The sequence below is a fragment of the Callospermophilus lateralis genome, chromosome 1, assembly GCF_048772815.1.
Source record: "Callospermophilus lateralis isolate mCalLat2 chromosome 1, mCalLat2.hap1, whole genome shotgun sequence".
Classification (NCBI taxonomy): domain Eukaryota; kingdom Metazoa; phylum Chordata; class Mammalia; order Rodentia; family Sciuridae; genus Callospermophilus; species Callospermophilus lateralis.
The window spans coordinates 146,967,580-146,993,241 of NC_135305.1; the positions used below are offsets into that span (position 1 = coordinate 146,967,580).

The following is a 25,662-nucleotide window of genomic DNA, read 5'->3' on the forward strand; positions in this document are numbered from 1 at the left end:
ACACAGGAATTCGAAAGTTTGAGGCCAGCCTGGGCACCTTAGCAAGAGCCTATCTCAAAATACAATTTAAAAGCTGGGTGCGGTGGTACATGCCTATAATCCCAGTGGCTTGGGAGGCTGAGAGAGGAGGACTGGGAGTTCAAAGCCAGCCCCAGCAATTTAGTGAGTTGCTAAGCAATCAGTGAGACCCTGTCTCTAAATAAAATACCAAAAAAGGGGGCTAGAGATGTGGTTCAGTGGTTAAGTGCCCCTGAGTTTAATGCCTGGTTCAAAAAAAAAAAAAGGCTGGAGATATACTAGAGCACCTGCGTAGCATGTGCAAGGCCAGTATCACACACACACACACACACACACACACACACACGCACACACACACACACAAAAAAAACCTTTAAAAAGGGCACTAATTTATTATTTTTATCCCACCTGTTCCGAGAAAAGATTTCTAGCATATTCCAAAGTCGTATAGTAAAATATTGGGGAATAAAAATTCATATAGCCTTGTGAAGTGGAATACTTTCAAATTTTTAAATGCATGTATTGTTCGACCTAGTAATTCCTTTAAGGAATTCTAAAGAAACATTTATACATGTGCACAAAGATGCAAGTATGAGATGTTTACCACAGCAATTTGTACTAACAAAAAAATGAGCACGCTTTTAATGTTCAACAATAGGGAAATGGTAACGTAAATTACAATCTAACCATAAAATACTGTGTAGTCCTTTAAAGATAATCTCTATGTACCAACCTATCTATATGTATAAATTCTCTAAGACATATTACGTCTTATGGTTATGTATAGCATAATCCCGTTTGTTTAAAAACACTATATGTACATGTATATGTAAATATGTAGAAAATGAGATACGTATCACCTGCATTATCTTCGTAAGGACTAGAGGGGTAAAGATAAAAAGGATTTTCACAATTTATACCCCATATAATTTTTTAAAAATATTTATGTACATATTACAAATATATTATTATTATATATAGTTTTGTATCACTAAATCTTAAAAAGTTACTTTCTTTTTGTGAAGACAAATATAATAAACCCCCATGTAACCACCGCTTCATCGCTTCATCGGTTATCAACATTCTACACTGAGCCTTGGAAAGTTCCTTTTAAAGAGTATATCATGCTGGGCATGGTGGTGTATACCTCTCATCTAGCAACTTGTGAGGCAGAGGCAGGAAGATCTCAAGTTGGAAGTAAGTCTCGGCAACTGAGGTCCTAAGCAACTTAGCAAGACCTTGACTCAAAATAAAAAATAACAAGGGCTGGGCATGTAGCCTAGAGGTAAAGCACCCCTGGGTTCCAACCCCAGTATCAAAAAACAAAAAATTTTAAAAATCATGGCATAGAATACAGGTTTGGGGGTCAGACAGGGTCAGATTCTGGTCCTTGCTTTGGCCACTTACCAGCTATGTGACTTTGGGCAGGTGATCTCTGAGCCAGTTTTCTCATTTTAAGTCAGGCTAGTCATCACCTTTCCTAGGGTTGTTGTGTACTATGCTGAGGCCAGTGTATCTAGTGAACAGTCACTATGGCAATATCTGTAAGTGACCTCTTTTTCCAGGACCCTTCTGCAGGCACCCTGGGCAGGAAGAAACCTCAGAGCTAGATGGGAGAGTACTATCAAGTCAGGGCTGAGAGGAGGCAAGTTGGGGACCAACTTGAGGAAGCAACAAAGATTCAAGTGGAAGCAGTGAGGAAGCCCAGAACATCAACTCTTTAATATCAGGCCTGAGCCAAAAAGCAAGTGGGGTTACTTTTTACTAAAGTTAAGTAGTTAGGAACAAACAAAACGAAGACTCTTGAACTTACTAGTTCTAGGTCCTCCGTGCTCCACCCTCTTTTCCGACCCCTCACTGCTACAGCAAGCTTTCCAGTAAATGTTGGAAAATCCCAACTCTCTTCCTCCATGGGGGATGTGGGGGTATTAAATCTGGAGAAAGGTCTGACACACCGGCTCCAGCCAACCGGGAGCCTGATTTCCTTAGTAAGATTAAGATCTGGACCCATGGAGTGGTCCAACCCAACCCCCAGCACTTGGCCCAGGGATTTTCTGTCAAGACAATTTCCCTCCCTGCAACTCCCTAGAGCAGGGCTTCTTCAAGTCTCTTCCCCATTTGGCAACTTGTGCAAAGCTACCTGAAATAGCAACAGTTTAAGTCTTAATTAGTAAAGAACTCCAGCTACATAGATGGACTCAATCTAAGAAAGACACTCTGTGGGCCTTGTGGCTTATTCAGGCCCTGGAAAGACTCCATCATTCTTGGATCAAGCAATGAATTCTGTCCTTCAAGGGATAACTGAGGGAGATAGACTAGCATTCCCACCCCACCCCCAATCCTAAATAAGCAGCCTTCATTCCAGCTTGAAATATAGCCAGCCAGTAGGGTCTAGAGCCATGTCACATAGCATCCTGAGGAAGTGGGAAGCAGTGCAGAGTAATTATTAAGAGCAAGAGACTTGACTTAAAATTCCAGCTCTGTCTTTGCTGGCTGTGTAGCCCTGGGCAAGTCACTCACCTCTTAAAAGAGTAATATCAACTGGTTTGTAGAAGAGTCCACAGATACGAAGAGTAAACAGGTAATGTCTGTAAAATGTTCAGCACTGTGCCTGGCCCATTTCAAGGGTTCACTACAGGAGAGTTATAATTATTTTTACAGCCTAGAATGAGCATGGGCTTTCATAATAAATAGGCCAGTTTTGAACCCTGGCTTGATTGTTTACTGACCAGCCTGGGGCAAATTACTAAACTTTTTTGAGCTTCATATTCTGTAGATATAAAACGTGGCTTATAAATTACAGGGAAAAAAATTCTTCCTGCATTCTGCATTCCCGATGTATACTAAAACACTGCCAACACACCAGAAAAGGGGACGAAGAGAAAAGTATCCCGTGGCTTAGCTCATCCAGAGGCTAAGGGAACAATAAAGGAGGCAGCTATGGGCCTGGTATGCCTTGGGACTGAGATGGTAAGGGGCTGGCTGGTGTTTCAGTGGAAGTAGGAACAAAATAATTTTTATTTTTCCTGGTTGAAATGGCCAGGCAAGGTTTTACATATCATTCCCTTTAATCAAATATCCCAGAAAGAAGAAAAGCAAGAGATACCTGACTACATGGACAACAGCTCCCAGCCTCACCACAGACGTCTTCACAGCCAGTGAAGCCCCCAGGCCTCCATTTTCCCATCATATCGCTTCTTTGCAATAAAGCTCAAATTCAACCCCGAGTGTCACTGCAAATTGTTTATTAAAACACAAAGCAATGGACAGTGAAAAAACATCCTGATTTTTTACTTTTTGGTGGGAGTGGGGTGGGGCACGGAAGGGGTAGGGACAGATGGAGACATCCCAGAAGGAAAGACAGCTCTATCTACCCTTCTGCTTCCCTGGCCAGCCAGGTTCAAAGCCCCTCAAGTACATCTCACTGTGCTGCTGCTGTTAAGTACATACTGTGGCTACAGGCAAAGAGTTGGTTTGGCATCTCAGGGAGAGGATGGAAAATCAGAGTAGAAGCCACAAGGGCTACTAAGAACTGACACATTTTCTCCGATACTTGGTACCAAAGAAGCAGCCAGGCCTAATTTGGAGGGTCAGGCAAGACAGTTTAGGCCAATAATAGTTGAAGAGGCTGTCATGAGCTCAGAATGGGTACCTGATGGTAGCCTGGGAGAAACTGATGGAAGGGAAAAGTAATGTTCTTTAAATCCAAGGACGGAGCTAACCCAGGGTCAAATTTCTTTTCATTCCCTGGATCATGACACACCAAACAGAGTTGTCAAGAAAGTCTCTTTACTGGTTTTGCCATATTGTCTCTCCCTGCCAATTCTCCCCTCCCACCTGGCAAGTCGGCTCTCCTTTCCCGACAGTTGTCCTTTGAAAGGACGGAAAGCGCACTTCAGTTTGTTGTTGTTTTTCCTCATACTGAAATAAAGCACTGAAGCTCAAAATAGAGGTGAGAATGGAGTTCTTCTTTTCCCAGTGCTATGTGCTCCCATCTCACAAGACTGCCTGGATATGAGTGGTGCCAAGGCCCTCTCTGCCAACTCGAACAGGCACTACTGTTTCCCTGGCTGCCAGCACAATCCTGGCTCCTTGTTTTTATACTCCTGGGAGGAACTCGTCCCAAGAGATCCATCCTGCTCTTTTCCTGCCAACCCAGCCAGTCCCCAACTCATCTGCTCTTATCAAGATGATTTGGCCACCCAAAGCAAGTGAGACAAAGGCAGCTTGAGAAGGACAAACCAGATCAACAACAAACCACACATGTGCAAAAGAAACCCACCCTCACTAGGCAGCTGACCCACTGGTGCCAAGCTTACAACGTGAGGAAATCTAACCCTCTTGCTTCAGAAGAGGTCCAAATACAGAAAGAGCCTAGCTCAGACTGAAAAAGAAAATTGCCCTGATCTCTCTGAAGCATGAACATTAAGGCTTCTTTGCAATTTTCTTAGAGCTCTTTGATCCCTAATTATATCTTTCCCTACAAGAGAGGAAGATTTCTTCTGAGATTCTGAACAGATCCTGTGTGTTTCTGGTTCTGCTTCAGTACACTCTCACTTAGCCTTACCCCAGTCTCCTTCCTCAGAGGCCACAGCAGAAGGCGGCCCAAAGCATACTTCCCCTGGCCCAGTCTTTTTTTTTTTAAAAAAAAAAAAAAACAGGACCATTTATAAGTTTCTCACTTGGGAAAGCTCACCTACTCTCCTAGATCCTTTTGGAGAGGCAGGAAGGACAATGTTACATGTTGTCACTTGATGCCATTAAGGCTCCTCAAGGCAAGAAGACACTTGAAAAGTAGGCCAGCAAAGGGGAGGGGAGGGATGGGGAAGCAGCCCCATGGCAGGGACTGTAAGACCCCTGACCTGACCTGAATCTAGAGGGAATGCCCACCCTGGCTCAGAGCAGGAGAGAAAAAGGCACTGTGCTGACCGGGGTAGGTTCATCCTCAATCCCCAGGGAGGGTAGAGAACCTGCTGATTCTTTCCTTGGGCTTCCCGAGGTGAACCAATTTCTAGGGAAAGGGATCTAAGTGCTAGGACAAGGAAAATACTGCTGCTGTTTTCTGAAATTCTCAGCTGAGTTCTAGAAGTCAGGGCCAGGTCTCCCTAGGAGAAGCTAGGGGCAAAACAAAAAGGAAGAGAAATTCCTTAAAACAGAAGCTTCTCCAAAAAAGACAAAAGTCAAACCACACTTCTAAAACTGGATCCAACAGTTCCCAGGCACAGAAAGGGGGAGGTAAGTCTAATGCAAATTTTACCCCACCTCATCAAAGCCCACATGACCTCTAGCGTGACTCTGTCCCCTCAGAGAGAGCAAGAGAACTCGATCACACCTTTCAACAACAAGGTGGCCCTGCAGGTCACAGCTGGTCCTCCTGGGAGTCTGATACCACGGAAGCTTAAAAGTTATCTTTTAAATCATCAGAACTCAGGGTATCCACTGAGCAGCTTCTCCTCAGGAAGATTTTTCAGAAAAAACAATGGATTTGGTTTACAGGACATGGACCCCACAGTTTCTTAATTTTTCACTCAGCATGAGTAAGATCCAAATAGTCCAATTAGAGACTGTGGATCACTGACCCAAATAAGACCAGACTACAGATTCAGCCTGTTTCCAGCAGTCATCTTTGCATGGTCTTCTGCAAACTGCACTAGAGCCATGCTTCTGGCAAAAGGAGTTTCACCCTGGCTATCTGCTCTTTAGCCAGTAGGGCTCTATGGACCCTAAAACCTGGGATGGCATGTGATGGAATAGAAGAGCCTGGCCTCTCCTCCCCAATCAGCCCCAGGCAGACTCCCTACAGTACAGCCCAGCCTCAGTCCTACACTAGTTCAAAATACAGATGGAGAACAAACAGTGCAAAAAGCAAAAAGAGTAATTCTTGACATGTACAATACAAAAATAAAAATAAAAGCATGCCCCATTCCATCCCTTTAACCTAAACTTCATGTACCTTTATCCCTTGGAGGAGCCAAAAAAAAAAAAGCTTTCAAGTTCAGCAACATGAGCCAGCTGTTGCTAGCACTAGGCAGCTATCTTTTAGCTGGGTGAGCTTGGTTTCAGGGGAGTCTATCCCAGCCCCTGCCATAATTCTCCCCATTTCCTCACTTCCCCTTTAATTTTGTCAGCCATAGAAAGATGTTCCTTCCTTTTGGATACAACCAGAGAGGAAAGCACCCATTCTGTCCCTGGGGGAAGGAGTAGGCTTCTGGAAACAGGCAGAGCAAAGCTGCTTGGCTTACAGTACCATTAGGAAATGGCCCCAGGAGTCAGGGTTTCCTTCTGAGACAATGAGTCACTAAAGAGATGGGCTGAGGTGACGAGGCAGGACCCCCCTCCTTCCTCGGAGACCCAAGCAAACTAACAAACAAGGCAAAATAGAGGCAACAAGTCCTCCTTCATCTTGTCTAATCAACTGGCAGTGGCTCACACCTTTGGGAGTTGTGAAAGAACAGAAACCAATACCACTGTCAGAAGCCCAATTAGTAAGGACATCCACTGTCCAGGAAGTTGGTCCCCAAGGCTACAGTACCTCAACCTTTAGAAGGGGGCTTCAGGTGCACTCCAGGACCTCCTTGCTCCTCTGATTGCAACCTCAGGCCCCAGCCATCCAGCTGCCTGACTCAGTACCCTAAGACTGAGGCCCAAGTCACAATGAAAATAAAGGGCTATAATTCTCAGGTGACTAAACGCTGGCCTGGAGTAATCATTAAGAGCCAAAGTCAGGACATGAGCCCAAGAACCACTTACTTTTGTCACATAAGGAACAGTTCAAATATACAAAACTCTTAAAAAACATCTAGTAAGGCAAACTGAAAATCAAACATATTCTAAAAAGATGGGCCTGGCCTGAGATTCTGTACTGCTCCAGCTCAAGCTGAAGCTAATCCTGCTGCCTCCCACCCACAAAATTTCTTTTAGCTTAGCTGGGTCCTCCCTCATTGTTGCCCTAACAGAGAAATGAATGACAGTGATCAGAAAGGAGGAGAAAAGGGAAATTTCATTTTCTGCAGACATTTTTCTAGGGAATTCCAGACAGACACTTAGATGTTAAGGTTAACCTCAGAGCTGCCAGGACTAAGCTGACTGAGACTCTTTTAGCCCCATCACACCAAGAACCTGACTACAACTTGGATAGGGAAATGAAAAGATGGAGGGGCATAATATTAAGATTCATGAGAAAAATCACTGGGCCAACATGGTGAATCCATTTAGTTCCTTGAGGCAGCTCTGGGCAGAAGAAAGGGGGATAAATGAACACAAAATACTAGACACTCTAAACAGTGGTCAATCACTTAGTAGGGCTCAAGTCTCTGAGGTTGCTCTTAAGTTATGCTAACATAAGCCTTTTCTAATCCAAAGACCAGAAGAGACTTTTAAGGTCAAGTGTTCAGTTGCTGCAGGCTGGAAAGCATCCCTGTCCCCTGGCAGCAAGACCCTACAAAGGGGCCAGTAAAGAACTGCTGGGTCAGGTCCTCCTGGCTGCTGGCTCAGAGATCCAGGGAGGGAGGTACCAACAAGGTGAGGTGGTAGAAGATAAGACATTCAAGCACAGAGAATCCAAATCCCCATATCTCCTTCCCTTCTTGGCAATAATTTAGTGAGGATGGTTGAAAGGGAGAAGAGATTCCAAATGAGCCAGATTAAGGGAAAAAAAAATTGAAAAATCAAGTCCCCAACAGGCACTGAAATCAAAATGATTTGCTGTGGTGACAAGTCAGAGGCAATTTGAGGACCTGATATGAACTAATTGTCTTGGATACCAGACAGTCCTCTAACTGGCACATGTCAGGGAGATAAGCAATGACAAACTCAAATATTTGAGAAGGAACCATCATTGGATTAATCCAGAAAGGCTTCCAATTAAGGAAGCGTTTACTTTTCTTTCTTTTTCAATTCCCCCATTTTTTGCCTTTACCATCTGATTTATACTCCTTCACACACACATTCTTTCCATCCCAGGACATATGAAAACTTATCTGGACATGACTTCAGAACATACCCAACTCCCAGTGCTGGTCTTCTCAGGTAATTAGATGACATTTCCCTATTTGTTAATTTCTAACCTAAAAAACTACTCTTGAGTTCAGAGTCCTTTTCACTCGTTATACAAATAAGGATCCTGGACAGGAAGGACCCGTTTGCCCCAAGTACCCCAGAGAGGAAAGTGACAGCTGGGGCCAGCCACAAAGAGAGGACTAGGACTGAAGCAGGCCTGGGACCAAGTAGTGGATGAGGGCTGCTCTCCACTCACTCTGCCTCTTTTTATCACCTTTACTTTTTGTGTGTGTGGGCTTTGTTTGTTTGTTGGATTTGTTTCATTTTGTTTTTTTGTTTTTTATATCATTATGAAAAATACAGAAACCAAAATCAACATGTTTGGTTTCCCACTCCCTTCCACCCTGCTCAGGATGGTCATTTGTTCTCACAACCGGCAGAGGCAGAAGAGGGTTGGAATGAAGACTCCAAAGGCCACCAGGATGGGAAACATGAGGCTGCTGTTGTCTGAGGCATAGGGGTTGGGTGTGCGAGGACCAGACTGCACCCGGTTCTTATTGGTCTGTCTTTTTAGATTAGACCCTTCATCATATTCTTCTTCTTCTTCTTCCTCTTCTTTCTTCTCCAATCCTGGATGAGGCTGTAGCTTTGGTACATCTAACACAAAAAAGAAAATGCCTATTAAGTGAGACCCATAGCATGAAGTAAGACCCTAAGAACAGCAAATGAGCCACAATACAGAAACTCCTGTGACCTAACTAGGGTCCACAGGAAGGAGAAGTAGCACAGATGATCTCCAGCCTAAAGAACAACAGAGTGCCATTAACACTCGTCTTCAGATTTAACTAAAAAGTTGGAAAAGCCCTGCTCACAGAGAAGCTCACTATCTCCCTTCCTGTTCCACATCTTCAGAGCCCCAAGAAGTTTAGACTGGTCAGAGACAATGATCTCACACCCAAAATTTAACCTTTCAAATCCTTCCTCCTTTGCACAAGCCCACATTTCCTGTAGATTCACACAAAGACTAAAGAAAAAAGCTGATCTATAGCGTTCTGGGTTCTAGCTCACACTTCCCCTCTGTCCTACCTCTTCCTCAGGGACTCAGCACAAAGCTGTCTGGTGTAAGATATCATCTTCCTAGATGCCATCACATCAGAATTTGGGAGGGGACACCAAGACAAGATGATAAGATGTGTACTCAAGACAACTTGGGTAAAGGCACAGAGATAGGATAGGGATGAAAAATCACTAAGATACAAGTTTTCTCTGCAAACATCAGCTGGGAAGCTGGCAGCCAGGATAATCGAAACCCTAAGCAAGAGTCTGAATCCCAAGGACAAAAAGATATGAATAAATGGACTTTGGTCCCAGTGTACTCGAGCAACACTGGAGTTCTTCAGAACATATCAAAATCCTAACAAAGTCTTCCTTTTCCTTTTTCTCCTAAGAAATAAATGTCAACAAGAATTGAAATGAGGACAAGTTTAAGGCAATATCAAATTGGGGTCAGGCACCTCAATGGGAACCATTATTAATCCCAATTTATAGGAAACTTAAAAGAATTTGTCTAAGGTCAAACAGCTGATTAAATAGTAAACGTAAGAACACAGATCTTATTTCAAAGCTTGTGGCTAGTACCATGAAATACTTCATCCTCATCCTTGTGACTCTGAATTCCCCACAATCTGGCTTTAAGTGTTTACAAATAATGATCAGCTAAATTATCTCCTGAGGGTTTCCTGAACCATATCTTTCAGCCTGAGTCAGAAAGCAAATCAAAAGCACAACTTACCATCCACTGTTCCAGCCATGATGTAGAGTGCACAGACTTTGGGATTGTCATAATACCCCTAGGAAATGGGGAAGAATGGTCAGTCCACACAGCAGCCAATATGTTATCCTCACCCACTCTTCTGAGCCGTTCCTCAACCATGAGACAGAATGGGGCATTACCTTGACAAACTCAATGTAGAGTTTCCCTGTGAAGGTGGACACTTCCCCCTGTACACTCAGCTTCCCCTTTCTGATGCTCATAGGGATGATTTCATCATGAGCTGTGCTATGTCCAACACGATCAAAGATATCCAAATCCTTCACCACGACATGGCCATTTAATCGTACATCAAATACCTTCAAGGATTAGAAAAAGAGACTATGTCAAAACCATCAGCTTTGTACCTCTTCAAGGAATCGGACATTATGCACCTGCCTGGGCTTCAAGTTCAAAAGTAACTTAAAAAATGATGGGTCTGGATATACTCTGGGGTGGCTAGAGTCCTTTACCCAAACCAAACCAAAACTATGTTCCTTCATTGCCATGGCAGTAGCATATTTGCCTCAAGAAACAAAGAATAAAAACAAAAATCTCAGCATGCAAAGAAGGAAATTCACAGGAAAAGACAGAGGAAAAGGAAAAGGCTAAAAACAAGAAGGCACTGAAAATCAAGGGAAGAGAAGTAACCAGGAGGACCTTAACAGGATCAGTCAGTTGACAAGAACTAGGATTCTAGCAATGCTCTCTGTCACCAACCCCCAAGGCAAGTGTGGTCACACAGGCAATGAGACACAGCTTTCTCAGATGCAGAAAGAATCCGGCTTTTCCTCAAAGTTCATCTGTTCCTCGCTTCTGGGAGGCTCTGACACTCTGTGGCCCCATAGCAAAGGAATGTCCAAGAGTATCAATGTCTCACTAAGTCAAGACCTTACCTTCTGCTGGGACTGTGCAAAGTAGACCTCTGCAAATTTCAACACCAGCACATAGTCCCCCTCCTCCTTGATGGGCACTTCATAGCCAAAGGTCTCTTCATTGTACCGCTCTGTTTGATACAGGATCTGGTCCTCTGGGTTGGAACGCAGAATTGGCAGTTTCATGCCATAGTCTGAAGCTGGGAACAAGATAGAAAGCACATCAGAGGCAAGATATAAAAGAGCAGAGACCCCAGAACTGTCAGAGACATTTCTGGGGTAATGCTAATAACCCTTTCAGTAGGAGGAGCCACCTCCTCTGCACCTGGCTCCAAACAGAGCTCACACAAAAGCAAGAATCAGATAGCCATTGCCAAGGAAGAGCACATGAAAGAAACTCAATTCCAATAGCCCCTCTAACCTTCACAGGGGAAGGTTTCCCCTGGCTATCTGGAGAATGAGAACAAGTCTAACTCATTATGTGAAGAAAAATGCTATGATGGAGGTGCCTGGTTCCAGAAGAGGGAGAGTTTCAGAAAAACCTCCTGAAACCAGGGGATGGCCAGGAACTCTAATCAAGGTGATTGAGTTCAAATGTTTTTTCTTAATCAGAAAAATTAATCATCTGGCTGAGTGCGGTGGAGTACACCTGTAATCCCAGTGACTCCGGAGGCTGAGGCAGGAAGATCGTGAGTTCAAAGCCAGCTTCAGCAACTTATTGAGGCCCTAAGGAACTCAGTGAGACCCTGTCTCTAAAGGGCTGGGGATGTGACTCAGTGGCTAAGCATTCCTGAGTTCCATCTCTGGTTCAAAAAAAAAAGAAAAGAAAAGAAAAGAAAACTAAGCATCTAAAACAAACTGGACAGGCTGGGGTTGTGGCTCAGCGGTAGATCACTTGCCTAGCATGTGCGAGGCCCTGGGTTCAACCCGCAGCACCACATAAAAATAAATACATAAAGATAGTGTCCAACTAAAAAATAAATGTTAAAAAAAAAGAGAATTTAAAAAATAAATAAATAAATAAAACTGTGGACTATCTGGTTACACAAGTCATTTTTTATCATCTTTACTATGAATAATATCCCAGCTTGTTTTTTCCCAAATTTTCATTCAAAAAGTTTTAATGCTGGAAAAAAAAAAGACTCACAAAAAAGAAGGGTAGAACTCTCTAATTTCCAATAGGTTCAAGCACCTTGCTACCCACAGACTCATAAACTCCAACTCTTAAACATTTCCTAAATTAAACCAACAGAAGAAAACAGTTCTACCAAAGCTCCAGCACCTACCACAGCACCTGACATAGTAGCCACTCAGACCAATATAGGTCTGTTTCCTCACCTATAAACTCAGTGTTGTTCGCTGAATGAACAAATGGCAACAAAGGAAGTAAGTACCTACAAAGCAGAGAAGTCATGCCCTGCTCACCAGGAGTCTAGAGCACCTGCAAGGAAGCCAATCTGCCAAGGTCCTACTGATACCTCTGGCTTAAGATGCCCAAGTCCTGGGGAGACACCATTTCCATTTCACAAAAAGAACAAGGAACAAGGTAGAGTAAAAGTACAAAGTTTACCTTGGGTCAGTATCAGAAAAGTCAAAAACCTCTATTGTCCCCAGGTCTCTCCCAACCTCGGTAGAAGATAAGTTGTGTATTTGCGTTTTTCCCCCACACAACAAACTAAACTATTCCACAAAATTGACCTTCCAGCCCCCAAAGATAATACTTCTGCTTCCTCCTTCAGAGAGCAGTCTGATTCCTTTATCCTACAGATACTTTCCAGTGTCCCATAGTTTACTTTCCCAACTACAGACAGATAGTAGGGTAGGCTAATTTTTCCTCCAGCATGGAATTAAGACTTCAAGACTGGGGCTAGGGTTGTGGCTCAGCGATAGAGCATTCGCCTAGCACAGGAGAGGCCCTGGGTTCGATCCTCCACACCACATAAAAATAATTAAATAAAGACATAAAACAACAACAACAACAACAACAAAAAACAGAATCATCTTAAAAAAAAAAAAAAAGACTTCAAGACTGCCTTCCAATCTCACATGGTGACCCTGAAGTCATCTGCCAACTAGATCTTTTGGGAGATGCCAAGTGTCATCCCTAGAGCTGAATTACCAAAATTTCAAGGAAGAAGACCTGGCAAAAGGTAAAAGATTAACTAAAAGACCTAGTGGATGAGGTCAAGCTCTTAAAAAAATAAACATAACTGTAACAATTCCTGTAAATGAGATTAGCCATGAAATCAAATGAACTGATGAGACAATGGAACAGGAAACTCATTGCATTTTTGTCTTCAGACATTTTTCTTCCTATTTCTCCTCAAGAAATTAAAGAAGGGGCTGGCTGGGTGGCACACGCCTGTTATCCCAGTGACTTGGGAGGCTGAGACAGGAGGATCACAAGTTCGAGGCCAACCTGGGAAAAATAACAGTCACTCAGTGGTACAGTGCCCCTGGGTTCAATCCCCAGTACTACAATAAACAAACAAACAAAAAAAAGAGAAAGCCCCAAATGCTTCTCAGCCTCAAAGCACATTACCCCAGGACACAAACCTATAAAGACTGAAAGACTGCTATTTCTCTTCCAACTAAGAATGTCCTCTTCCATGAGGACTGTGATCCTTACAGATTTGGAACATTAACTAGATTTGACTTATTCATGCACAGAAAAATTTGTGCATGTGTGGGGAATCTTTTTTTTTCCTTTGCCAAACGGAAAAAGTGAAAAACCAACAGTAATATAATCTGTGGCAGTCTCAGTCTCACGGTTAAAAAAATAGCTATGTGAACAAAAATTATTTAATAACCTTGGAATTACCTTTAAGTGTTTTCCCTTTAAAGCCCAAGTGACTGTCCTAAGAGATTTGCCACATGCAAAGTTGCATTTGCCTAAGTCCCAAGAGATGCAGCAGCAAAAAGGAAATGTCTTCCCTCCTTAGCCTTCATGTCTTCATAGCTAAATAGATTTCTCTAAAATACAATGGAGTGTACAGTCAGCACACTGCTAAAGTTGACAGAATACAGTTTAAGACAGTTAACCAAAAAGGAAGGAGGCCAAAGGGCCTACATTATGTCTGCTGCTTCTTAGTTCTACAAAATAGAGCAGCCAGGCTCCTTGGAAAATTCAGCTCAGGTTTTAGAGTAAGGCAGGCCTGGATTTGAACCCTGGCTCTGCCACCTAAGAGAAGCTGAACAAGTTGTTTTTTCTAGGTCTGTTTCCTCACCTATAAAACAGAGTTGTGGTAAGAATAAAAGCACCTGTACCATTAAAATAAATAAAGTAAAAAATACCTGTATAGAGTTTAATACAGTGCCTCACACAAAGAAAAGCATAGACCACAAGAAGGTACACGAGCTAGGAAAGGATATGCACCCAATATGCCCTAAATAAATGTCTCTGCTCTATAGAGAATTTAGAAAATGGACTAAAAGCAAAAAAGAAGCAAACTAATTGGAAAATTGCAGCTGGGAAGCACAGGAGTTAAAAGCCAGAATGAGCAGGAACCTGTTCTACATGAGACCACCACCATGAAGCATTTCTTGGTGCTGCAAAAATCTCTCAGCACCTCAACACTAGGACTCCTGACCACTAGATTCTTTTGAATCACTTTCTTTGTCAAGTAAGACTAGTTCCTCAAGAATTCGTCTCAATGGGCAGAGGCAAGGAACTCAGTGATTCAGGGACCTAATTCTCTACCTGTAAACTTCCAGGACTCAGAGGGCCTGCAGATGAAGCATGCCTGTTAGGTAACAGTATAGAGAGACAATTCTAAACACATTCTACAGAAGAGAATTCTAAGCAAATCAAAGACAGGGGTCTGTCTCTCTCACCCTAACTTTCAAGCTCTTATCTTCTCAAGGCCAAATCCTTCCCCAGTCCAGGAAAGGGTCTTCCTTAGGAAAACAGAATTGGTAATTTGATAAGCTTAGATTCTCAGCCAGCATCCCCTGCCCTCCAGCCATGTTCTGCCCTATTTTTAATTCCATGTAAAAGGTCATCAAGCAGGAAAAAAAAATAGTGACAGTTTACCCTACTCTATTCAGGAGGGTTTGTAGAGTCATGTCAGAGATTTCTAAGGTATGAGAAGTATTATTAAGAGGGAAAACAAGGCACAGAGAGGTAAAGTAAGTTCCTCAAGGTTGTACAAGTTTAGTAAGTATCTTTCTATGAAGCGGAAATAGCCTCCCTCTATAACCAAGCCAAGTTCTGGGCCCTTAGGCCAAATAATCAAGGTCTTTCCCTAGTCAGAGTAAAAAGGGATCCAGAATAACCAAGAAGAACCCGTATCATGTAGCATGCCAAAACCCCAAGGTAAGCACTGCTGAACTACTTTCTATACTTCTATCTGTTGAAGCACACAGATTGAAATGCCTTTCCCAGGCTATGAGCACTAGTTATCCTCAAGGCAGAAATGAAATTCAATAAACATTATAAAGTGCCTTTGAATGCATAAGGCACCAGGTGCCCTGGGCCACTCAGTTACAAGAATGCTGAACTACAAAGAAATTACAGAGAAACATCAAATTCAAAAGCAGGCCAAACCCTTATCTGGACAAACTTGGCAACAAGTACCTGAATTCATTTTACACAAAATGAACTTTCCTCAGCATGGTGGAAACAATATCACAAGCAAGTGGGAAAAGAAATAGGGCCTACGGCTCTTACAGCAATTAGTGTAAATAGCTGCACAAGGCAAGGGTCTCCAAATACCTGGCACACCCTTATCCAAACAGGGCCAAAGAAGGAAAGGCAGAGCGAACAGCTGCACTTCCCTTGTGGGGCTGACTCCTAAGTAAAGAAGAAATTAGAAAGCCAATTCCTGAGTGGAAGCTTAAACACATCTCAGTCCCAGACCTAATGCCAGAAAAATGCTACTCTCAGGAATCTGGTAAGCCCAAAGTTGCAACAAGGTGGTCCAACTCTAACCCTTTTCCCCATCCATTCCTTAAAACTGTTCAATTCATACCCAGACTGGAAGACAGGGAACCTCCATTTGAAAAAAAAAAAAAAAAATGTCCAAAGGTTCACATCATCGGAAACAGGACTCCAATATGCATGAGCTTTGGTAGGTCTCATGTAATTTCACCTGCTACAATAAACTCCAAAGGAACTGCAACCATGAGCCAATAACCCAAGGACAGCGAGCCTGGCTCACTGCTGACCAGACCGAAACAAAGACAAAAAAACACCTGCACCAGCAAACTAAAGCCAGAATTTCTGAATAAGATCAGTACCTGGGGATTAAACCTGTGTGGTGTTGGTCAGCTTTATCCACTGCCCAAGGGACCTATTAGAACAATGTAACCAATGTAGAGCCTGGTATCTGCTAAGTGAGAGAAACCACTTACTCACTGTCCTCACTACAGTTATCTCAAGAGACAAAGTCCACAAACTGTTTGTAGTTTCCTCAGACCTCCTTCCTCCCCATCCAGACCACAGGGAAAGAGGAAGGGTCCAGGACAGAGATAGCAATGACCTCCTGCTATGAAGTCTGACTTTGGCTGTGCAGGACTGAAGCCCTGACTCAGCTCAACCCAGGCTACTGGGATCTACATGCCAGGGCTAAACAAATTCCAAGACAAACACAGAACTTCAGAAAGAAGCCCTGTGTCCCAAGATCCTCAGATGTATGAAAGCAATAAACTTCTAATATAATAAACTTCCAGGAAACTGCAATTAACTTGTAGAAACTAAATGCAATCCTTTAGTAAAGGCAAGAGCCAGATATGGACATCATGGAAAAAGAAAAGTCTGTCTCCTAGGTTGTCTAGAGTGGCATATTGCCAGTTGGGCAGCCTCTTAACCCAGCAGATAGTATAAATCTCCTTCCAACACATGAAGCCTGTTCCTTCTTAAGCCTGTTTTCCAATTCTACTTACAGAAGAAATAAAGAAATCTAGAGCAGATTTCCCCCAAAGAGTGGTCTGCAAATGAAATATCTCACAGCAACTGATATAGAAACCTAGATCTCAGCAGCGGGAGATCAATCTATTTGATCTGGAGTGAGGACCAGGAATCTGCATTTTTAACTACCTCTCCTAGCAGTTCTTACACTCTCTGAGAACTGTGCAGCTCTGTAAAAGCCACTGTTGCTCAACCAGTTTAGACACACTTTTCCCAAAAGCAGGAGTCAAACCTCTTAGGATCACCCCGGGTAGGTGGTACCACACTATAGATATTCAGATCTTACCCAGGATGACACAGTTGACACATTGCCCCCAGACTCACGTGCAAGATGGCTTCAATATAACTACTTCTACCTTTGAAGTACACATATTTGCTCCAAGGGAGGGCGGGGGAGAAGGCTACAATCAAACTTTCCTGGCCCATCCCCTTCAAAGATTCCTTGCTATTCTGGCTAAGAATCAAGCCCGGCTCCTTTGGAAGGGGAGGAAAAGCAGCAGATATCTGGGTCGCAAGAATCTACCAAGAACTGTCTCGATAAGACAGCAGGAGTACTGATGAGTTATAACTCGCCTGGCCTCGAAGGGCAAGAGGCATCTCTGGTCTTTACTTTCCCAGTTTGGGTGGGGGTGAGGGGCTGAGAAAATCCAGGATGCGAGGTCCAAATATAACTTCTCGCCAACTCTCTGCCTCCATAGCTCTTGGTAGCTTCGAGCCAGTGCTAGGCCCTGGGCGTATGACCAGGTCCTTGAGAAAACTGCAAAGAAACTTCACTCCAGAGACGTGGCCCCTAGTCGAGGAACGGGATCAGGGCCCGCAGCCGTCCACCAGCTGCGCCCAGCACCGCAGGCCTGGAATCCCGCAGCGCGGGCGAAGGGCTCTCACCTCGGCCCACCCGGCCTTCCAAAGGGTCCTTGCGGAAGTGGATCCCGTGAACGTCCACATGAGCCTCTCCGCCCGCGTTGACCGCCCAAATGACGCTCTCAGGCAGCCCGGCCCCAACCACGCCGGCCACGCCGAGTCTCGGCTCCCGGAGCGACGGCAGGAGCATCAGTAGCAGCAGTCGCAGAAGCGCCCCAGCGGCTCCTTCAACCACCCGGGGCCCCAGCATGGCGGCCACCACTGCGGGGGCAGCCCCCGCCGACCTTCGTCTTTGGCCGGCCGCCAGGCCGCCCCCGACTCAGTAAAACAGTGCCACTGGCCGCTCTGCCTCAGCCGCCGGGGACATGTCGCTCTCAGGCCTCTTTCTCAGCCACGGGTGCCGCCTCCCACCTCAGGAACAACCTACCCCGCCGCCCAGCCTCCCAGCCAAGACCCTGTAGCCAATCAGCGCCGATTCCTTATTAATTACCCACCACCCCGCCGGGAGCGGCCCGCCCATTGGCTATCAGACGCGAGAAAAGGCGTGGCCACTCCCAGGCTCCGGTCCAACCATCGGGCACGAGATGGAGCGCGCGCAGAGGGAGGGAGTTCGGTTGAAGCAGCGGTCCGATGCGGAAGTGGCGGGTGCAGCGCCCAGGCGGCCCCGGAATCCCACAGCTGAATGGGAAAGGTGGCCTGGGGGTGGGGGGGAAGGTTTAGTATAGGGCGCACTGACACGTCGCCAGCACTTCCGGTGCTACAAATCTTGGGACCGAATAAGCTCTGGAGGGGGCGTTGCTGTCTTTCCCGCCCCTTTTTTTCTCAGGGAGGGGCATGAGCATAAGCTCAAGTAGGAGAAGCCGTGGACACTCTCCTGACCTAAGAGACTCAGCCTTTTCTCAGTGTGAGACAAAGGATCCAGCCTTTGCCAAAGAGGCCACAGGAACACGACTGGAGCACACGAGTCCCACGAGGATAGGGTCCCGCCCCCACCCCTTAGCGGGCTCTGGGCGGGTGGTAGAGTCCAAGCGGCTGTCCAATCAGAAGGCTCCAACGCAGCGGAAACGCGTGGCTAGGTGAAGGAGGGGTCCGGGCTGCCCGCGTCTCCATGGCGACAGCCTCTGGCCTGACTCTGAACCTGGAGACTGGGCGGGGGCTTCCTCGGCCCTGGCCGGAGTAGAAGTCGCCGGTTCCCAGTTTGAGGACCTGGGTTACCTGGCACAGGCATGACCCCACTTCTCTTCCTACTCTGGCAGTTAACCCGGCGCTTTCCTACACTGGTGATCCCTGCACTTCAGTGACTGCTCCAAACTCCCACTTCTCCAATAGGAAGACAGGCGCAGAGAGAAGCTGTGTTGCCAACAAGGGGTCTCACCACAGGTGCAAAACCAAGGCAGAAAACTATTTAGTAATTTCGTCCACAAGTACTTGTCCAGTCCCTACTAATAAGGTTGTCAGATTTAGCGGATAAAACACAGGAAACCCCGCTTAATTTGAATTTTAGATAAACAAACCGAACATACTCATGTTAAAAACCAATTTTCTAAAATTCAAACAACTGTACGCTTTGCATTTTATCTGACGACTCTACCTATTATATGCTAGGCAATGAGCTTAGTGCTGCAAAAACACACCTGGCCCCACATGAGAATCATAGATGTTTAAGCAACCCATGACCCAGTTAGTTAGAAAAGGGTGGCAATGGACAATATAAGGGGAAATTTAAATGCATCAGAATTCTTTTCTCAGACTCCACAGGTATAACTTTTGGGAGATTGTTGTGTGTGTTGCAGTGGTGGGGCTAGAACCCAGGGCCTCTGCGTGCTAAGCAAGCTCTCCATCACTGAGCAATATTCCCAGCCCCAGGGGTAACTTTTGAATGTATTACCTCCTAGTCTCACTCTAGTATCTGCCCTTGATTCTTCCTGAATAGACTTGTTTCCTCTAGAGTCCTGCACTTGAATTTCTAATTCTATTCTCCTCTCTCAAATAAAAAATAAAAAACGTTATTTTTGGAGGAACCTGTCAACACAGAGGCTTGAATAGCCCTTAGAGTAGGGGCATGACGCAAATAGGGAACAGAGTTACAGAAGTGATGCAGTTCCCACCTCCAGGCAGGGGCTAGCAGAGCCACTGTTCTAGCTGTATACTACACGGCCTGCAGGAGCTCATGCTTATGTTATTTCCAGGCAGTCTCATCCAGAGAAGCAGTCACAAAAATGGACTAAACATTTGAGAAAGCCTCAAAAGGTCTAAACTTCAGCCTTCTCTCAGTCCTCTAAATATTCAGTCTTCTCAGAAGGTAAGTAAGATGTGTGACTACCCCTTAATGAGCTCTTCAAATTCCATTCCTGGTTGGGCTACCCTTTTGCCAAGGAGCCTGGCCCCCTTTTTGAGATCCAGTCACTCATGAATTAGGCTGTCTTTTCTGTAAAACATAAATTATAAGACCCTGGAGGCAGGATGAGCATGGGATCTCAAGCTTCCTGGGTTTCACATCTAGGTCTACATTTACCCACTGTGTGGCCTTGAGCAAATGATAGTTCTCTGAGTTTGTTTCCTCAATTGTGAAACAGAGGTAATAATTGTTCCTATTCCAAGTGCAGATGTGAGGATTAAAGAAGATAATGAGACCAAGGGAGGAAGAGGAGGAGGACCAGGGAGCAATGTACATAATAAAGTTGTTAGAATTGTTAAATAAAAATGCAGGCTACAATTTAGATACCTCAAGATCAGTCACTTCTAGCCCCAGAGCTGAAACTTAAGTCATCCTGATTTCCCCCCAGAAATGATAACTCTAAAAATAAAATGCATATGGACTGGGGTTGGGTTATGGCTCAGTAGTAAAGTGCTTGCCTAGCATGTGTGAGGCAGTGGGTTCCATCCTCAGCACCACATATAAATAAATAAATGAAATAAAAGTCCATCAACAACTAAAAAATTATTTAAAAAATTTTAAAAATAGGGCTGGGGTTGTGGCTCAGTGGTAGAGTGCTAGCCTAGCACATGTGAGGCCCTGGGTTTGATCCTTAGCACCATATAAAAAAATAAATAAACAAAATAAAGGTATTGTGCCGAACTACAACCAAAAATATATATATTTTTTTAAATAAAGTGCATAAAGATTTTTGTCCTTAATAGCATGAGTAGATGAAATTAAACCAATAAGCTACAGACAAGTCGCTTTAAACAGTTCTGTTTGTCTTAGAAAAAATATATGACAGTTAATCTAGCAAAAGGTCAAAAATACTTCCTCTTTTATGCTTTATATACTGTTTTAACTGCTATAAATTGAAACTTGTCAATCTCGATTTGCAGTCTACAGATTCATGGGCTGTTCTTTTGTACGCACAATAAACTCTTAAAATTTTAACTTGATCTGATTTTATTTTTAACAATAGTGCCTTGCATAATAAACCAAGCAATCAACCAGTTATTATCATGAAAATAAAAAGTTCTCTGGAGTTCCTGCTTACTCGACTTGGACCTCATTGTCCTTCATCTTATACTATAAAAGGTTGCTATATCTGTGCTTTTAGGTATGTCTGCTGCCCAGCCCCCCTTTTTTTCTTTTTTCCCCAGCACTAGGGATTGAACCCAGGGGCACACTGTCAGTGAGTGACATCCCCAACCCTTTTTATTATTTTTTTTTAATTTTGAGACAGGTCCCACTCAGTTGCCCAGGCTGTCTTCGAACTTGACAAGCTTCTGCCTCAGCCTCTCAAATTGCTGGGTTTACAGGCATGTGCCACCACACTTGGCACCCAGAGCTTTTGATAAGTAAAATTTCCAAAATTACCAACTTCCTCAAACCCCTGTCTCCTAAAGAACTCTGTGTTCTTTGAAGGAGACAGTTTCTCCTGTAGACTAGACACAATTGTCATGAGGCTAGTAAAATTTGTGGGATTTACTGACAGAAGTATTGGGCCCCACCATTCACCAAATCCTTCTCTTTCCTTATCGTGTAAGATTCTCACATATGAAAGCCCCATAGATTACTATCTGCATTTTATAATTAAGGAAATTGAAGCCCAGAAGTGTAGAGGCCAGCTGCTTGCGGAACATGGTCTCATCTGAGAGAGCCTGGTTCAAGGGCAATCTCTAGGGAATAAAGGGTGCTGGGGTAGTCAAATTTCTAGTAGCAGAAGCATCAGGCCCAAAATGAGGTTGGGGGAGAAGACAAAAGAGTTATGGTCTCAGCTGCCAAAGCCAGACTGGAAGGTCTGACTTCAGAGCAGGATTATCTCCTAAAACACCAACCCAAAGGGGTCCTCAAATAGCCCCAGACCTCCTCTGGACTGATTGTTCAGAACACAAGAAGTCTGGGCCCTGGGAAAGCTAAGAAGAATGTTAGTATCCAGGTGGCCCTTGGCCCAGGCAATTATTTTATAGATGATGACCACCTTGGACGCCAGCTTACAGTGTTTCCTGCCTGCTATAGGTCATCTCCATCTGAGAGTTCAAGAACACTTTGAAGCCAAGCATGGTGGTCCACACTTGTAATCCTGGTAATTTAGGAGGCTGAGGCAGGAGGAGCACAAGTTCAAGGACAGCCTTAGCAATTTAGTGAGACCCTAAGCAACTTAGTGAGACCCTGTCTCAAAAATAAAAAGTGGGGGCTGGGGCTCAGCAGTAGCACACTTGCCTGGCATGTGTGAGGCACTTTAGAAATGTTTTTTTAAAAATAAAAAGGCTGGGGATGTGGCTCCATGGTCAAGTACCCCTGGGTTCAATCCCTGATACCAAAAAAAAAAAAAAAAAATTACTTTGATTAGCTGTATTTTCAACGCCTTCAGCTGGGGCTGGTTTTATGCAAAAATTTCATTTTCTTCAACTCCTCCAGCACCCTGTCAGGATGGAGTACTTGCTCTCCGTAGAATGATAGAAACTACAGTTTTGGGGTGAAACAAATGCATTCAGTTTCTTTCTCAGTGGCTTCCCAGCCACATTACTCCCTTTCTCTGAGTTTCCTCTCACTTAAAATGCAAATGGGGGCTAGGGTTGTGGCTCAGCGATGGAGCGCTCCCCTAGCTCAATCCTCTGTACCACATAAAAATAAAATAAGTAAAATAAAGGTATTGTGTCCAACTGCAACTGAAAAATAAATAGTAACAAAATTTTAAAAATGCAAATGGGATGGTCCACCTCACAAGACACATTTTTTGTAAAAAAATGTAGACAGTATTGAAAGGAACTTTGGAAAGATAAAATTCACCATAATTCCACCCAAAACTTATAAATAAGATTTATAAGTCTTATCTTTTATATTTAAAAGATAAGACTTATAAATCCAGGCAGGCTCTGACAGCAGGTTCTCTATAACCACTGGCTCTCAACCATATGATTTTCATAGCCACCTCAAGAAGCTGGAAGGATGCACACCTGTAATTCCAGTGGCTCAGGAGACCGAGGCAGGAGGATTGCAAGTTCAAAGCCAGTTTCAGTGAGGCCCTGTGTAACTTACTGAGACCCTGTCTCAAAATAAAAAAGGACTAGGGCTGGGGGCAAGGGTGCACACCTGTAATCACATCGGCTCTGGAGGCTGAGGCAGGAGGATGGAAAGTTCAAAGCCAGCGTCAGCAAAAGTGAAGTGCTAAGCAACTCAGTGAGCCCTGTCTCTAAATAAAATACAAAATAGGGCTAGGGATGTGGCTCAGTTATTGGTCGAGTGCCCCTGAGTTCAATCCCTAGTACCTCCCCAGCAAAAAAAGACCAGGAATGTGACTCAGTGGTTAAGTGCCCCTAGGTTCAATCCCCAGTATCCTTCCCCCAACAAAAGCTGGAAAGACAGGTAGTGCCCCTATTTTGCAGATAAGAAACTAAAGCTCAGGAGAGTAAAGTAATTTGTCCAAAGTCACACACTGAGAAGTTTTTTGGCTTATTTATTTATTTTCTTGTGTGCTGGCATTGAACCCAGAGGTGCTCTATCACTGAACTACTATACCCCTAGTTCTTTTTTGGGGGGTGGCAGGGTACTAGGGATTGAACTCAGGGGCATTTGACCACTGAGTCACATCCCCAGACCTATTTTGTATTTTATTTAGAGGGAGGGTCTCACTAAATTGCTTAGCGCCTCACTTTTGCTAAGGCTGGCTTGGAACTTTCGATCCTCCTGCCTCTGGGGTTACAGGCATGCACCACTGTGCCCAGCTCTTTTATTTTAAATATTATTTATTTATTTATTTAGTATTGGGGCTTAAACCCAGAGGCACTATCACTGAGCTACCTTCCCAGTCCTTTTATTTGTTATTTTTAAAATTTTTTTTTTTTGTAGTTGTAGATGGACAGCATGCCTTTATTTTATTTGTTTATTTTTATGTGATGCTGAGGATCAAACCCAGTGCCTCGCACATCCTAGGCAAGTGCTTTGCTTCTGAGCTACACCCACCTCCCCCCAGCCCTTTATTTGTCATTTTAAGACAGGGTCTCACTAAGCTCTTGAGAGTCTTACAAAATTGCTGTGGCTGGCCTCAAAATTGCAATTCTCCAGCCTCAGCCTCCCTAGTTGCTGGGATTACAGATGTGTGCCATCATGCTCAGCTAAAAGAACATATTTTTTAAAATGAGCATTATGGAGCCATTGAGCACAGAGTTAAGTGCTCAATAGATAATAGTCATAGGTGTTTTGGGGGCATAGAGACCTAGATTTATAGCCTAGTTCTAAGTTGTCCACCCCTGACACCCCCTGCCCCTGTACTAGAGTTCTAGACCAGGGGTGCTTTACCACTGAGATACACCCGCCAGTCCTTTTTATTTTTCATTCTGAAACAAGGTCCTCAGGAAGTTGTTGAGACTGGCCTGGAACTTGCCTCTTGAACCATTGGGATTATGGGTGTGAGCCAGGGCACCCAGCTAGCCTAGTTGTATTTCTTAGAGCTGTATGGCCTCTGGAAAGTCATTTCTCCTCTTTGGGCTTTAGCTTCCTCATCTGTAGAATAAATATAATTCGAAGACCAATCCTGTGTGTGGGCTTCTGTAAGAAGCCCTTTACACAGTACCTGGCTTGTAGTAGGTCCATAGGGCACAGTAGCTGTTAATCACATGGGAAGAAATAATGTTAACATGTAATACCAACAATGTAATAAAAGCAAAGGCTAAAGAGTTGGGAAAAACCCTTTCATTCAAGGGAGGGAAAAGGCAAAAAGATCCAGAGTTCGAAAGTGGAAAATGGAGCAGCTGTTTATGAGCCCTTAGAGGCAAATTCACCTTGACCCACAAAACTCAAAAGGGGTGTGTCTTCCTGTATAGATAAGAATCTAAAGAACAAAGCATGCTATTAATTAAGTCTTGCCTATTTTAAGCTAATGGGATATTTTTCCCCCTTAAGGATAAGCTTACAATAAAAGTTCAAAAGGTAAACACAGAGAAGCAGTGGGGCCAGCCCGACAGTCTACACAGTCTGCCCTGTAGCCCCGAGACTCTAAGGTGGGTGGTCTCTCCCAAAGCCAAGTTTCCTGGCCTCTGGAAGTTAAACCACAGGGAGATCAGAGCCACCCAGAGAGGGAGGGAGCCTACCCATGGTGTCTCCTGGCCCTGCCCCCAGTGGGCAATCTGGCTGGGTCTCCAACTTCAGGGGAAGAAGAATGGACTTGGCATGTCTTTGCTTCCCCCAGAAGGATGTGAGTCACAGAGCCAGCCAGGCCTATGGTGGCTAAGCATGAGGACAGAAAAAGCAAGCACTTTCCCATCTGGGTAGGCAAGTCACTTCCCTTCTGCACCTTGGTTTCCTCATCTGTGACAAGGGAATGAAAATCTTTAAACCAGACAGCAGACTTCACCACATTGCAGCACTCTTTATATGTCACCTGAAAAGTCATCTCCCAGACTTTTTCTGTGTGTTCAGGACACAATTCATGGGAGTCCGAAACACCAGGACAATCTTTGTCATCTACTAGATGCATAAGCTTGGAGAGTCATGTCCCCTCTGAACCTGTTCCTCAGCCAGGGACGGCAGATGATAGGAAAGTGGACAAATGTATACATATATATTTGTGTTTTCATGGATTGTGTTCATTCAGCCAATAAGCAATTGGGAAATGCCTACTAGACAAGGAGATACTGCAGAGAACAAGATACAAATGGTTGCCACCAACATGAAGTTTACATTCTAGTGAGGAGCAGGGGCTATCAAACACTAAGCAGGTAGATATGTATTGAAATGGCTCTTTGTACCATCATTCCATACCACCATA

The 25,662-nt window shown here is 44.2% G+C and overlaps 1 protein-coding gene across 2 annotated transcripts; it reads right to left on the reverse strand.

The window, feature by feature from the left end:
* Window positions 1-4,665: 4,665 nt before the first annotated feature.
* On the reverse strand, window positions 4,666-17,869 carry Mlec (malectin). Of its 2 annotated transcripts, none has more exons than XM_077108921.1 (5): window positions 17,495-17,869; window positions 10,723-10,901; window positions 9,970-10,146; window positions 9,809-9,866; window positions 4,666-8,673 (listed from the first exon to the last, which is right to left on the reverse strand). In XM_077108921.1, exons 1-5 carry the CDS (start codon window positions 17,718-17,720, stop codon window positions 8,444-8,446), a joined length of 870 nt encoding a protein of 289 aa, XP_076965036.1. In that variant the 5' UTR covers window positions 17,721-17,869; the 3' UTR covers window positions 4,666-8,443. The 2 variants fall into 2 exon arrangements, with proteins under 2 accessions (XP_076965036.1, XP_076965037.1); XM_077108922.1 differs by lacking the exon at window positions 17,495-17,869 and adding an exon at window positions 17,183-17,274.
* Window positions 17,870-25,662: the final 7,793 nt, after the last annotated feature.

What these genes read in the sequence shown, in the direction of transcription:
- Mlec (XM_077108921.1), bottom strand. Translation starts at nt 17,720, where the DNA reads ATGCTGGGGCCCCGGGTGGTTGAAGGAGCCGCTGGGGCGCTTCTGCGA. An exon ending in TTGCACAGTCCCAGCAGAAG is followed by an intron (nt 10,147 to 10,722) that starts GTAAGGTCTTGA and finishes TAATCCTTGAAG; the next exon opens with GTATTTGATGTACGATTAAA. An exon ending in TCTACATTGAGTTTGTCAAG is followed by an intron (nt 9,867 to 9,969) that starts GTAATGCCCCAT and finishes CCCATTTCCTAG; the next exon opens with GGGTATTATGACAATCCCAA.